This window comes from Cataglyphis hispanica, chromosome 2, assembly GCF_021464435.1.
Source record: "Cataglyphis hispanica isolate Lineage 1 chromosome 2, ULB_Chis1_1.0, whole genome shotgun sequence".
NCBI lineage: Eukaryota > Metazoa > Arthropoda > Insecta > Hymenoptera > Formicidae > Cataglyphis > Cataglyphis hispanica.
The window spans coordinates 1,027,510-1,042,019 of NC_065955.1; the positions used below are offsets into that span (position 1 = coordinate 1,027,510).

The 14,510-nt window shown below is 32.4% G+C and overlaps 4 protein-coding genes and 1 long non-coding RNA gene across 9 annotated transcripts; 2 read left to right on the plus strand and 3 right to left on the minus strand.

The window, feature by feature from the left end:
• The first annotated feature begins 142 nt into the window (after positions 1–142).
• On the plus strand, positions 143–4,732 carry LOC126858816 (DNA replication ATP-dependent helicase/nuclease DNA2). Its single transcript, XM_050609417.1, has 2 exons — positions 143–289; positions 538–4,732. Exons 1-2 carry the CDS (start codon positions 260–262, stop codon positions 4,225–4,227), a joined length of 3,720 nt encoding a protein of 1,239 aa, XP_050465374.1. The 5' UTR covers positions 143–259; the 3' UTR covers positions 4,228–4,732.
• Positions 4,545–7,309, minus strand: LOC126858820 (uncharacterized). Its single transcript, XM_050609420.1, has 5 exons — positions 7,141–7,309; positions 6,164–6,544; positions 5,646–5,924; positions 4,984–5,477; positions 4,545–4,897 (listed from the first exon to the last, which is right to left on the minus strand). The coding sequence occupies exons 1-5, from the start codon at positions 7,294–7,296 to the stop codon at positions 4,747–4,749; spliced, it is 1,461 nt and encodes a 486-aa protein (XP_050465377.1). The 5' UTR covers positions 7,297–7,309; the 3' UTR covers positions 4,545–4,746.
• A 37-nt stretch (positions 7,310–7,346) lies between these two features.
• On the plus strand, positions 7,347–12,287 carry LOC126858823 (uncharacterized). Of its 4 annotated transcripts, none has more exons than XM_050609426.1 (5): positions 7,347–7,467; positions 10,634–10,852; positions 10,960–11,171; positions 11,438–11,713; positions 11,857–12,287. In XM_050609426.1, exons 2-5 carry the CDS (start codon positions 10,718–10,720, stop codon positions 12,122–12,124), a joined length of 891 nt encoding a protein of 296 aa, XP_050465383.1. In that variant the 5' UTR covers positions 7,347–7,467; positions 10,634–10,717; the 3' UTR covers positions 12,125–12,287. The 4 variants fall into 4 exon arrangements, with proteins under 4 accessions (XP_050465383.1, XP_050465381.1, XP_050465382.1 ...); XM_050609424.1 differs by lacking the exon at positions 7,347–7,467 and adding an exon at positions 9,082–9,225; XM_050609425.1 differs by lacking the exon at positions 7,347–7,467 and adding an exon at positions 10,128–10,267.
• Positions 9,120–11,696, minus strand: LOC126858830 (uncharacterized). The gene is made up of 3 exons (XR_007688724.1): positions 11,549–11,696; positions 10,010–10,156; positions 9,120–9,259 (listed from the first exon to the last, which is right to left on the minus strand). It is a non-coding gene; the product is annotated as an uncharacterized LOC126858830 (long non-coding RNA).
• Positions 12,288–12,505: 218 nt separating the features above from the next.
• LOC126858824 (transmembrane protein 223) lies at positions 12,506–14,378 on the minus strand. 2 transcript variants are annotated; one of them, XM_050609429.1, is made up of 5 exons: positions 14,152–14,378; positions 13,679–13,868; positions 13,247–13,563; positions 12,927–13,072; positions 12,506–12,773 (listed from the first exon to the last, which is right to left on the minus strand). In XM_050609429.1, the coding sequence occupies exons 2-5, from the start codon at positions 13,831–13,833 to the stop codon at positions 12,639–12,641; spliced, it is 753 nt and encodes a 250-aa protein (XP_050465386.1). In that variant the 5' UTR covers positions 13,834–13,868; positions 14,152–14,378; the 3' UTR covers positions 12,506–12,638. The 2 variants fall into 2 exon arrangements, with proteins under 2 accessions (XP_050465386.1, XP_050465385.1); XM_050609428.1 differs by having other exon boundaries at positions 13,679–13,927; positions 14,152–14,377.
• Positions 14,379–14,510: the final 132 nt, after the last annotated feature.

A 14,510-nucleotide genomic window follows, 5' to 3' on the forward strand; every position in this document is an offset into this window, starting at 1 on the left:
CAATCGCCATGTGGCGCTTAAAACACTATTCCAATAGAGTCCCTAAAAGTAGTTACTTCTAGGGATTCTATATTCCGAAATAAGAATATGAGAGTTAGCTATCTATATTTTATATAATCTGTGTTTACTAAAATGGCGACACTCAAAAGAGATGTTTGCGCGGGAATGATACTCTGTCATAATTTTTGTTTAAGATAGGATTAATTATATATGATATGTAATGTAATAGAAAATTGCTTTATACATATTGCATGTAAACATGAAGAAACGTCAATTGTCACAGAAGAAGGTAATTGATATTTATAAATATTTGTTATACTAAATGTGTCTATATTACGTTGTTATTATTGATCATTTAATACATCATTTTTTGTAGGATTAATAAATTAAGATAATAGTTTATTTTTACTTTTAAATTCTAGTATAAATTTTGGCATGGTAAATAATTTAGATATACATCAGCACATTTCATATGAAAAATGCATTAAAAAATTAAATATATCATAAAATATTATTAAAGTTTATCTTCATTTACAGATATCTGCTCATAATAATGTTGAAAGATCTCAGACAAAAATATCATCATTTTTTACAAAAATTCCAAGGCCTGACATAAGGAATAATGAAATTATATCAAATTCGAACTCATCTCAAATCTCAATTGCAAAGAAAAGAAAAGAAAAAGATGACACATTTGAAGAAGAATATATAAACATTAAGAAAAAATGTAATGCAAGTAATAATATCTTGAAGGAACATTGTATTGAAAAGACAGAAAATATTACATCGCATGAAGATTCAGTATTATTATCTGTAACAAAAGATTTAGAAGACACATATGATGATTTTTTAGAGAATAAAGTGGTTTGTAATAATACATCATTTGAAAAAGTTAATAAAAAAGTAAGTATAATGAAGACCAAACTGAAGAGAAATACATCACAGAATTCCATAAATGTTAGAAATACAAATACTTCAAAAGTCATGGATAATAATGATTATGTTCTTAAAGAGTCACAAGATCTAAATACTACTGCTTTAAAGTCATCTTTACTCGATGAAATGCCTATCTGTAAAGAAATTAAATTACATAATTTGAAGAAAATGGAATCTTTTCAGTACTTCTCCATGATGGATGGAGATGAATTAGATAGTTTCTTTGATCAACAATATCATGTACAGATCAATCTCAATACTTTGCAAAGATGTAAAATAATTGATATTAAACATGAACCAAGAATTACCATTCTAACACTACAGCACATAGAATCTGAAAATACAGATACTGTTGCATGTTCAGGATTTTGGAAAGATGTGCAAGTGAAAATTAATGATATTGTCACGATACAGGCTAAGAAAGATTTGCAGCAATGGATTATTGATAACAATAATGGTTTTCTCATCACGCAGCCTGATATATTAATATCAGGCACAACAATAATAAGTGGTTTATTTTGCAATAGACGAGCAGTATTGACCGATAAGTTTAGAAAGATAGAATCGCTGCCAAATTTGAATGCTGATTATTCTGTAATGACCATAGGATCTTTGGTTCATCAGTGGCTACAAAAAGCTTTACACGAAAATATCTATGCGCTGTCCGATGTGATCAAGCTGCTTGATGATATATTACAATTGAAAAGCACGATAGACTATCTCTATGCGTCGGAACTGTCACTCGCAGATTGTCGGAAACGCATGATGGAATATGCACCGAGGATTTTCGAATTCATTCAGCATTATATCAAGGGCAACAAACAACAACGTATAAGCGACTTAAAGAATAACTTTCAGGGAAATATTTGCAATATACAAGACATTGAGGAGAACATTTACATACCGAAATTAGGTATAAAGGGAAGGATAGATGTGACGGCGGAAGTGAATATTAATTCGAAAAAAAAAATCATGCCTTTGGAAGTGAAAACCGGAAAAGCTTCTTACTCGCTCGAGCATAAGGGTCAAGTTATTCTCTATCTCATGATGATGGGCTTCAGAGATCAAAGTATTGATACTGGTCTTCTTTTGTATCTGAAAGAAAACGCGATGCAGGAAATTAAAAGCAGTCATCACGAGAAAAGGGATTTGATATTGCTGCGGAATACCTTGGTGCATTATTTCTCCAGAAAGCCTGAGGACTTTCATAACATAAATTCGGAATCGGATTTAAAAGCAATGGAATTGCCAGAGCCTATAAACCATAGTGCATGCAGCAGATGTCCCTATCAAACTCTATGTTGCGCGTATCTGACGAGGGACCAAAATGCGAATTTATCGCCATCGCATCCATTAACGGCGCCGATGAAGAAACTTTTGGAGGATTTTGAATCTAATCACTTGAATTACGTTATGAAATGGATCGCATTACTACACCTGGAGGAAACTTATGAGAACAGTAACAATAATTTAAGCAACGTATGGACGATGAGCCCGGAGAAGAGAGAGGCGAGAGGAACATGCATCTGCAACTTGAAGGTCGTGGGCAAAGTGATGGTAGAGCAAGATAGGTATCGGCATAAGTTTGCTCGTGTTAATATTAAGAATGAGACTATCGAGAATGGCATGTTCAGCAGCGCGTTCACTGAGAATGATTATATTATCATCAGTACGGACGCACGAATTAATATAGCCGCCGGACATATAATGCATGTTTCGCATGATACTATCGCAGTTCTATTGGATAAGGATGTTACACGACAGAACGCTCATTCTACGTTCCATATCGATAAATACTCTTCCACGAGTCTATCCACTTTCAATTATGCGAATGTGGCTGGTCTATTGAGCGATGACGAGATCAGCATCAGACTTCGACGCATCATCATCGACAGGACACCAGCTACGTTTACAGAGAAGTTGCCTCGCTCAGTCATATCGGCTAGCGTTAAAATAATAAGTGACCTCAACGAGAATCAACAGAGAGCTGTACTGAAAGCGTTGGCCGCCAACGAATACATTCTAATAAAGGGCATGCCGGGCACAGGGAAGACGCAAACACTGGTAGCATTGATAGAGCTGTTGCAAGCATTAGGATCCAGTGTTTTGATCACCGCGCATACGCATAGCGCGGTGGATAACGTTCTGTTAAAATTATTGGAACGTAACATTGATTTTCTGCGTCTGGGTTCGACGAAGCAGATACATCCGTTATTGACGTGCAAGAGCGAGGAATACGCATTGGCGAGTTGTGACTCGCCGGAGAATCTAGAGACATTTTACAATAGCAAACAGATCATTGGTGTGACCTGTTATGGCGCGTATCACGCTCTTCTTAGGAGACGCACTTTTGATGTATGCGTGGTGGACGAAAGCGCGCAGATCATGCAGCCCACGGTGCTGCGTCCATTGTATAGCTCACGCAAATTTGTCCTCGTCGGAGATCCGGATCAATTGCCGCCTGTTGTCAGAAATAAAACGGCCGCGAGACTTGGCGGAGACGAATCCCTTTTCATCAGGCTCGATAGCGACAATAATACTGTCAATTTGTCGAAACAGTACAGAATGAACGGAAAAATCATGAGATTGGCCAACGACGTGACATACCATGGCAAGTTGGTATCGGGCAACAAACAGGTGGAAAATGCGACTTTAACTTGCGTCAACATGGAGCAATATCTTTCATCTTGCGAAAGGTGGATAAGGAACACACTTTCCAGAAATTTAGATGACTCAGTGGTGGTGCTCGATACTGGTAGCACTTACAACTTGAAGATAGAATCTGGCAACAGAAATGAGGTATGCTCAATCATGAATCAGATGTGTTCAAATGTTTGGGAAGCAGCTATTATTCTGCGTCTCGTTCAAGTGCTCACTAAAGCAGGTATAAGCGATAGAAATATAGGAATCATCGCACCTTATAATGCTCAAATAAATTTACTGAAAAAAATTATAAACAAGGACGTGGAAGTAAATACTGTAGATCAATATCAGGGACGCGATAAAGATATTATATTGTATTCATGTACAAAGAGCATGGAATGCGACACAAAGAAAGAATTCGAAATATTGGACGACCAGCGACGTTTGACAGTAGCTATCACTCGCGCGAGACATAAGCTGATTATAATCACTGATAAAATCACTTTGATGAGATATACGCCATTTAAAAATATGTTTGACGTCATTGATGAGAAGAATGTAATAAATTTACATAATGGCAAAGAAGACTTCAATTGGGAAAATCTCATTTCTAGAATTGACATTAATGATAAAAAATTGAAAGAGTAATCAAAAGACACCATTTAATAATATATAAAAAATAGATCAATAATATATTAATAGTTGAAATTTTTCAATATTTAAAGTATAATGTAAAATATGATATAAAGCATGATCGCAAAAGTTTGCAACTAAGTATTGAGATATAAACGTGATTTTTGTATGATTTTTGTATGATTTTGTACGAAAAAAAATATATATATATATTTTTTTTTTCAATCTAATATATGTATCTTGGTTTATATAAATGACCTAGAAGATAAATTTCATTAGTAACTTTGAATTTCATACATGGCATGAAGGAAATATTGAAAAAATAAACACTGTTACAAACCTTGGCACTTGTACTTAAATATATCAAGCATAAGTCCCTTGTATTTCGCACAATAATCACATAATCACATTTCATGTGCACGTTTATAACGTGCGCCATATATGTAAGTACAGAGAAATTCCATTATATCTTTAACACTATATACATATGTACAAAATAAAATATGAGCAATTACGCATATTCTCTTGCCTGCTCTAATTATTGGATTCGTTATAAGATGCTCTACCAGCCAACTCGAGTAAATAACGATCAGGATGGTCCAGCCAATCACTGGCGCTTAATTTCACAACTCTCTGTTTTTCTGCTTCCTTTACCTGCCACTTTTTAATCTCCAATTGCTTTTCTCTGTAAATATGTCAATAGCGTCTTTCTTGCATGAGTTTTATTATAAAGAAAAGAATGAAAGATATAAGATTGTAAAAAGATATTACCTTAGTTTTGTATCGCCGCAACCCCAGACTTCCAAGCTCGCAATGCGATAAGGCGCGCCGGCAATACACACCGAATGGAATGATTCATCGATACTAATAAACGGCGAACGCGGATCGCTACCAAGTCGCAAACCATGCGGATAGCCTCTAATGCTCGTGTTCAAGTATAGTATCTTCACACCTTTTTCTATAATTTTATAGGACGGAGTCAATTGAATACCCATCGAGTCTTCATCGCCCCAATAGAGATGACTCTCTCGCCACTCGACGGCCGAACATATGCAATATGTTGGACATTCCTCATCCCTCTCTACACTAGCAGCTCTTATAATTAGTAGAGTAGGACCTCTGTAACCTAATACATGGTGAAGGAAGCGATTAGCTCCGGCCCCATGCTCTCCGCTATTGTACAGTAACGTCCAATGCCTTGGACAAATATTGCCTGTTCTTCTAGCTATCAAAGCGTGAGTTATGTCCTTCGGTGAATCGTTGATCTATACATACATACACACGATACAGATACGAAGATTTAAGTACATATGTACATTGATAGACTTTGATTATAGGTGGGCAATATAATCAATCTTTAAATATTCTATAGATAGGATGTAATCATTACATATCTATATTTATCGATTATTTTGTATTTTATGACAACATACCTGGAGGTAACACTGTGGCAATGTACACGACAACAACCAGACATAGCTTATAGGCAATACGTTTGTTTGAGGAAATTCTAAATTTGATTTTTCTAACACCGGCGTTGGTATCTCAATAGGAGGTTGCGGTTGTTCTTTCGACAAAAGTGCTTTACCATTGCGATAAGCAGTTGTCAATACATGTATCACATATCGTTGTAGGCCGTACACCATGCGCGGACAATGTTGCCCAATCCAATTGCTCACATAATTCGTGGACAAGCTAGTTTTACCGTGAAACTGTAAAATAAAAGATCTACAATAATTATATATTGGTATATAGTACAAATTATTCATTTTAATTTTGAGTATACTAATTTAGATACTTGTATTTATCTGTTTATATAAATACTTATATATAATACTCACAAATCTTAATTACATATATTTTATTAAATATAAATAAATTTATTAACACTACATATAAATTTACTAACTAAATAAATTTACTAACACTAAATATAAATAACTTTACTAACACATGAAACAACGACTGCGTTTATTATCTGTTCCGAATGAAGGCACATACTGGTACTATTGTTTTCCATCGCCAGTTGATAGCAACACATCAATAACGCTCTCAATGTTTCAGGTGTAACATTGCCATCATCTTTTATGTTGGAGTACATCTTTATATAATTCTCTAGTATAGCTTGATCATTCATTACTGATAGAAATTTCTCGGCTTGCTGCTTAAAAGCTGTCGTACTTATATACGGAGTCGTAGCATGGGCATTGTGGTGTAAATAGGTAAAAAGCTTATCACTTAATTCAGGATGAGTAGGAAATAAGTACTTTTGGAATACGGACTTGGTAATGCCGTTAACATGCTCTTCTTCATGTGCAAGATGTGATAGTATCTGCAAAGTATACATTATAAGTATTATGTGGCGCTAAATATATATTGTTGATAATATAATTTGCTTCCATGTTGTTCCATGTATATGCAAAAAAAGAAAAAAAATATGTATACATATAAATTCTTAATTTTTATTACGTAAAACTAACCAAATAATGTTAGCTGCGTATGTATAATAGTTACCAGAATATAAAATATGTAATTAATTTGTGACTGGAAGATTCACTGAATCAATGAAAATATCTAAAAAATCATGATACTGATAAGGAATAATCACAAAAAAAGGAACATAAAATATTTCTGTAAATCATATTAATAATATAAATGGATGTAATATAAATGAAATATAAGAAAATATTCCCAAAAAGTCAGCCAGCTGAGAATCTGTTTTCGCCGCCTTTTCAAACAGCTGTAGAAATTCTAACTATACGAAATACTAATTGACAACAAAATCTGTTCTGCGTTGCTCCAAATGTGTTTTCTTCAAAAAAAAAAAAAAACAGAAAAAAAAATTCTCATGCCAGTTATCGGCAATTTGACAAGATTATAAATTGACACGAGAGAAAATGTGTGTGTGTATGTGTGATATGCCAGTACCTTGGCTAAACTCTCGATCGGGAAAAATTGCGTATACGAGCTGTGATGATCCGGCTCACTCGTGGTGGCATTACTTCTCGGAGCGGCGTTCGCGTGATTGCCGGACTCCAGTTTCTTCTGCGAGGCGATTCCGGGGCGCGTCACCTGGTTGCCCATTTTGCGTTACACTTGTATGTAGTATCAAGACCAGCTCCCGCAGCACACCTTATCCTGCATACCATCCCACACGGTAACCAACACGCGCGGAACCATATGCAACTGTCTACTGAGATCCTCCCGTCATCGACGTCGTAACAACGTGAGATATCAGCGCGAGCGCGATGCGACGTAAGCAACTTTTACGCCGATAGGGGTTTGTGGGCCGATATATTACACTCGCGTGTCGTGCACATATCGAGCTCGATGCGTGTGCATGCACTGGATAGGGAAAATTCGCGGGATTCTCTAAACAAATCGCGGACTCCTCAAGGTTTTTTTATTCCACTTTTATGCTTTTCTATTCCAATTATTAGTATTAGTTTGACGCATAATTGGCATATGTATATAATTTGACAGTTGACAGCTGTAAGATCATATAATTCTCTCTGTCCTGCACTTTTTTTTCCAACTTTTCTTTTCTCAATATTTTCCATCAATGTTTTCGTTATATATTTTTTGTCTCATTTGGAATGCAAAAAGCATACAGGTAAAACAAATAGATAGATTCAATATTTTATTTTCGATAAACAAAATTTTTGGGATACTGTGCCTTAATTTCATTAGGAAAAGGCTTGAAAATAACATATCTTAATTAAAAAGATATTTCAATTGTGCAGAAAAATTTTTTTCATTTCTTGAAGAGATCGAAAAAATATTAAATATTAATTTTTTTAATTCTAATTGTCTTTCTCTCAATATCCCAAAAATATATCTGACAGAATAAAACTATACCGAGTTTTTTTTCTTTCAGAAAATTATAAATGAGGAGCATATCATATTATACTCAGATAGCACAAAATATATTCTTTGACTATTCTGTTTAACGTCAAATATATACTATTTTGAAAATATTCTTATAGAATTATCTAAAAATATTTTATAATGTGCTTAGAACATTCTATTTTGAACGGTCTCACTTTGAATTTCTATGCAGATTTATAGATCTTTTTTTTTCATTTTATAAAAATATTCAAATAGCCACTGAAGAATATTTATAGAAATGTTTACAGAATAGGTTTATGTTATCTTAAAAACAATTTAAAGAGATCGTATTTTATAGATGACATATATTTAAATCTTGTCTCTTTGTATTGTTTGAAATAAATCTACATAAAAAAAAAGATATAATAATTCAATAAAATTTCAGTTTTATTTATGATATTAAAATATATCTTAGCAGCATATCTATATTTTACAACGCATTTAAAATGGAATAAAATTTTAGAATAATGTTTCCAAATAAAAGATTCCTGCAATTCAATTATTGTTTTTATTCGAATTCATTCTAATCTACGTGTAGTAAGAGCGGGAGAATAATCTGCGACACGAGCGGGACGATCGAGAGCGATCGCGGGCGGAGAACGTAAGAATTGCGCTAACAATAAGCATCAGTATACACCTGAGCTCGCCTTTTAAAGGTGTTGCAGAAGCGTGGTGGAAAACCGTACGCTATGATGAATGCGCCTTTCGCTCAGTTAGAGCAGCAGTCGTTCCAGTGGTTCCAGCGGCGCGAGCGAGACAAGAGCGAGGACGCGACAGCGAGAACAAGACTCGACGATTGCGTCTCGATTTTACGGATCGGCTCTGGACGCGATGCGCGAGGTTGCTGATCCCCGCGAACGATGCCAGGATCGTCGTCGCGAGTCGCGAGTGCTCTTTGAACAAGTGTATACGTAGAAACAATTTTGAGGAGAGAAGTACGGAAGGAAGAAAAAGTACATTGTGTATGAACCAAAGGCGTTGAATATACTCTCTCGTGTTACCGAGCGATCGATATGTCGCGACGATCCAGATTCGGTCAGCGCGTATCCAGGAGAAGAGGAATTATCCGCGGATAAGGATCGATACGAGGAAGATAATCTCTCCTAAATGCGGATGAAACACAGGGTACGGCAACCGGTCTCTTCTTAAGAGCTAGAACCTAAAACATACAAACATATCGAGTGATCTTGATATCGGAGATCTGCGTTGATCTGCGAAGTAATCTCTCAACGCCACACGTACGGAGAGCTTGGCGCGATTATTTTTTCATTGAATTTTTTTTTCCGGGGATCTGTATTAAGGAGAGAAATATTGCGCGCACAGATTGCATCGGATCTGTAGCGCCTGCGCGCTTCGTTGTCCACTAATATTTGTGTGTAAAGAATATACGAGTTTATTTAAAAGTGACGCGATTAACGCGCAAAGCAGGATTTTAATAACCGGTTTAGTTGATAAGAATGAATAAATATTTATTCAGTATTTCAGACTATTAATCATTAACATCTGTAGATATTTTTTTTCAAAGGACGGGCAAATTAAAGAGGATTGATAGAGATTAATTTCGCGAATAAAAAAAACAAATAATGAAATATTAAAATTGCTTTCTGATCTGGAAGATGGGATATTTAATTTCAGAGAATACATTTCTTGTGATTTATTTTTTTACGGGACTCCAAGACCCACTTCTGAATAAAATGTGATATATCAAATTCGATTAAATCGTTGCATTGTAACGCGTAACAGTTATTAATCATATACTTTTTAAAAATGAGATTATAACATTTTTTTTTCATAATAAAGATTAGAAGAAAGATACGATTCGATAAAATATGCGTATACGCTGTTAATAAAGATGCAATTATAAATGTAACAATTTATTGTGAAACATGTGAAATTGCTAAAGTATTACCTTGAAAGAATCACGGAGGAATGATCGGAGGCGAAGGGTATTGTCGTGTGCATTGTCGATCGAAGACGTTGCACATGTCCTTGCCAAATGACATCATTGTACTAAATAAGGATTTGCCCAGCACGATGTACGCATTGCTGGCACTGCCTACGATCAAGAGATAATCCAATGATAATGTGTTTTGCAATCAATATGTGCGGGCAGTTGCTTAAAGGATGAATATGCCACACCTTTAATGATAAATTTGTATTTAATTGTGTAAAGAGAGCATAATTATATAATAAATTATATAACAAAATTGAAATATTTTCAAATAATTAAAAGATGTAGTCTAGTGAAATTTGCTACATTAAGCATTGCCAAATGAAATGACAAAATCGAAAATATAAAAAAGTTTTTGAAAATTCGAATATAATTCTTATTCCTTTCACAGCAACATATTATAAAATATTATAAATATTATAAAATATTTTCATTGTAGATTGATGCAATATAAATGATGTATATAAAGCTGATTTTTTAAAATTATGCAATATACATAATAAAAAATATATTTTATTTCTTATTATTCACAAATTGTAATTTCTAATAATTAATTGATAAATAAATTTATTTCTGTTTTAGATGAGCTCTAGATGCGAATGTTATTGATATTTATCTTTAATATTCTTGCGCAAGTGCATTGATATAGAATAGATTATAGACAAAATGCATACTTCCAGGTATGCTGGTTATCACATTAGCACAAATCGTGATTACATTACAGATGGAGAAGAGAGCCATAGAGCTCCTTCAGATCGTACCGTGTCCGAATATATCGTTGCCAACGAACATGCTACCATGGTATAATATACTTATGGCAAAAAATATTTTCTTAAATTAAAGAGTATGTTATATTTGTGATCTTAGTACATCATATATTTATCTCTACATTTTCAAATTCCTTCCAGGTAAAACCAATAACAACAAATCATGCAGACAGATATGACAGAGAAGACAAAAGATCCAGAAGCGTGCACAATACTCGCGATTCAGTATTGTCTGGATCTTCGAAACATAGTTTACATCCGCTTAACAAAAGTGCCTCGCATGGTAGCATTTGTGACAATGGTTCAGATATATATGTCACCAGTGCTGCATATAGAGCCACTTCTGACATAAGGTTGCTCTCCCATTTAAATATGTAACACATTAAACATATATATATATATATATATATATATATATATTAATGTATTATATATATATATATATATATATATATATATATATATATTATATATATATATATTATATATATATATATATTATATATATATATATTATATATATATATATATATATATATATATATATATATATATATATATATATATATATGTAAACGATATAAACTATATTAATGTAAAATATATCTTATTACAACAGTCGGGTATCACGCCATAGTCTAACACCAAGCTCTAGATTAGATCACAGAGCGCCTAGTCACTACAGTTATGGTTCCGGCAGATCGGGTACTTCGACAGTGAAAACTCGTACATCACGAAAAGGTGGTATAATTGTGGAAACTATGTCAACACCCAATCCATTCTGTCCAAATACTAAGGGTGTCTGTTGCCTCATGTTACTTCTTAATCTTGGCTTGATCCTGGTTACTCTAGGCTTTGTTATCGTCATACAATTCTTCCAACCATTAGTTGTTTGGTAAGAGCTTTTTTAAGCTGTGCAATTTGTGTATATATCACGTATGTATACATATACATAATATATACACACACACACGCACGCGCGCGCGCGCGTGTGTGTATACGTAAAGTACTTGTTAAAACATAAATATCTTTCTTTAGGATCTTAGGAATAGTATTTCTAGTGTTTGGATTTTTGACATTGATTGGAAGTCTCGTATATTGTGTACATGTGTTCAGAAATGCCAAACACCCTCATGATATCAATCCAGAAGATTTATATTGGACCCATTATTGGCAAGGTCGTGTTGGTTCTACAGCACCTGAAGTTTATTATAAAGCGGAAGATAAATATCAGGATGATGGCTATAGTGATCGATATAGCAAATATTCGGGAAAGTATTATGACAGGCAAAATCAGAGATATTGATCAAAATATAAAGAATAACATTAATTATTCATTAAAGTATTAATCACTCTGACAACCTTTAATTCTATAAAGTATTTTGGAAACCAATGATAAATAAAAAACTAATCTCTGTGCAATAAATTTACTACTTATATTTTTGTATATATAGATATTGTACTAACACATTTTTTCCTCTTCTGGAAAAAATATAAATTGTAAATTTACTTTTTTTATATTAATAATCTATAAGAAAACAAATTTTTTCTTTAAAAAATACTTTCTCAGTGCTAATTAAAATGCTAAGTAAAATTTAACATATCGATATATTTACATCTATAATGATATTCTAAAATAATTTATTATTTATAGTGTTAAAAGTATATGTTTATGTATTTTATATACATCAAGTATATTTATATACATATATATATATATATAAATACAAGAGAATATAACTATTATTTAATATAATAATTCTAATATAATGTAATAAAAACGTATTTGTTAAAATATTCTAATTTCTAAGATTAAGTAATTATCCCATTGTGTAATCAAAAAGATTCGGATTCACAAATGTGCCGTTTTTATCAATCATATAATAAAAAGATCTGTTTTTTATTTTAACTGGTATACATACTCCACGACCTGTTCTATGTGAAGTACATCTTGCCTTAAAAAAAAATATCTCAAATAAGAAACATATAAAGAAATATAAATATTTTATAAGCATGTATATATATTGTTGGTCTCATAATATTATTATCATAAATATATCAAAAATTAATCTAAAACTTATAATTTTGGATAATAAATTTATTCTTACCATTCCTACTGGTAAATTTAATATCTGAGATTTTCTTTTCCATATGTGATAAGTAAAAAGTGAAATTGTTTTACCACCTTTATTTAAAATAACATACTTGATGTTACGAGCACATGTAGCATACATAAAAGCAAATGTGATAGGACCTACAAAAGAAATATACTCAAGAAAAGGCAGAGTAAAAATTTATCTACTTAAATTTTTTCACAAAAATGTATTGCATAATAAAATAAGAAATATTTCTAATCTTACTTTTTAACTCTTATGTATTCATATAAAAGTAAATTTTCACTATAAAAAAGTAAAAAAATATGTCTTACCTACAAAAATGGAGCAAGTAAACAGAGATAGTTGAATTACATGTTCCTTCATAAATTCCATATCAGCTGCAAATATATCAAAGAAACCTGGTGTATAAGTATAGAAAGCCAATACCGCCCAACCAAATAATTGCCCAATTGCAAAAAGTTGAAAAATTCGGAAATATCCATCATTTTCGTTTTTGTATAAAATTACATTGTTCAGTACATTTGTATTCACATCAAATTTTGATATTTGTTGATGTCGTACTAACAAATTTTTTGGCAATTTGCTAGATTTAAGAAGACTTGCTGGCTGCACTAATCCATCAGAGAGCCTATGTATTTTTATAATTTATTGTTACCAAGAAAACAATGACTAAAATATATTATCAAATATATATTATTCTCATGAAATATATTTTAATATCAAAGTGTTTTACTGTATTTTACCTTATACTTCTTGTTAAAAATGTCCTAACACTCCATGCTGATGAAAATATATTTTTATCATATTTAAAATATTTTTGCATTATCCCACAAATAGGTTGTGCTTCAGTTAATGAAACTTTAAATATGATAGGATGTGTCAAAATCAAACCAAACATTTTGAAACAATTTTCTTCCGGTTGTTTCCAAAAAGCTTATCCAAAAAATTTCAATAGATAAATAAATATTTATTTTCTTTGAGCACCTTATTTTCTACAAATAAAAGTACTTTCTTTATTTTTCAATAGTACGATAATTCAAAATTTCTTACTATAAATTTACACTATATTTAAGAATTATGTGTATATATAATCTGCAAATATAGTGTATACAATTATAATATATTTACTTCTACATATATATATATATATATATATATATATATATATATATTTTCTTTACATAATCATATATAAAATTTATAACTATATTCTTACCAAATTCTTCCTGTAAACGCTGTAATTTGTATGATTATATTGATGTAAATATCCACTTCAAGAACAAGAAAATTATAGATAGATAATATTTGATACTGCCGAATAAAACTCTTGATAATAATTAAGCTCAAAAGTTTTAAACTGTTTTAATCTAGGTTAGGAAGATCATGGCAAAAGCTAACATTCTTTTCGTCTGCTCTTTATAGCTGAACTGAATTAAATTAGCTATTCTAATTCAGAGTTCATCCTTTTCTCTCCACATTGAAAGGAGATTGGAAAAAGGAAGATAAATTCTGGACTAACGCAATCAGTTCAGTTCAGCTATGTTGTGTTGAAATCACCAATCGTGTTAAACGGGG

What these genes read in the sequence shown, in the direction of transcription:
- LOC126858823 (XM_050609426.1), top strand. Translation starts at nt 10,718, where the DNA reads ATGCATACTTCCAGGTATGCTGGTTATCACATTAGCACAAATCGTGAT. An exon ending in CCAACGAACATGCTACCATG is followed by an intron (nt 10,853 to 10,959) that starts GTATAATATACT and finishes AATTCCTTCCAG; the next exon opens with GTAAAACCAATAACAACAAA. An exon ending in AGAGCCACTTCTGACATAAG is followed by an intron (nt 11,172 to 11,437) that starts GTTGCTCTCCCA and finishes TTATTACAACAG; the next exon opens with TCGGGTATCACGCCATAGTC.
- LOC126858816 (XM_050609417.1), top strand. Translation starts at nt 260, where the DNA reads ATGAAGAAACGTCAATTGTCACAGAAGAAG. An exon ending in GTCAATTGTCACAGAAGAAG is followed by an intron (nt 290 to 537) that starts GTAATTGATATT and finishes CTTCATTTACAG; the next exon opens with ATATCTGCTCATAATAATGT.
- LOC126858820 (XM_050609420.1), bottom strand. Translation starts at nt 7,296, where the DNA reads ATGGGCAACCAGGTGACGCGCCCCGGAATCGCCTCGCAGAAGAAACTG. An exon ending in TGCCACAGTGTTACCTCCAG is followed by an intron (nt 5,478 to 5,645) that starts GTATGTTGTCAT and finishes ATGTATGTATAG; the next exon opens with ATCAACGATTCACCGAAGGA. An exon ending in TGCGGCGATACAAAACTAAG is followed by an intron (nt 4,898 to 4,983) that starts GTAATATCTTTT and finishes ACATATTTACAG; the next exon opens with AGAAAAGCAATTGGAGATTA.
- LOC126858824 (XM_050609429.1), bottom strand. Translation starts at nt 13,833, where the DNA reads ATGTTTGGTTTGATTTTGACACATCCTATCATATTTAAAGTTTCATTA. An exon ending in TTTTTAACAAGAAGTATAAG is followed by an intron (nt 13,564 to 13,678) that starts GTAAAATACAGT and finishes AAAAATACATAG; the next exon opens with GCTCTCTGATGGATTAGTGC. An exon ending in TAAATTTACCAGTAGGAATG is followed by an intron (nt 12,774 to 12,926) that starts GTAAGAATAAAT and finishes TTTTTTTTTAAG; the next exon opens with GCAAGATGTACTTCACATAG.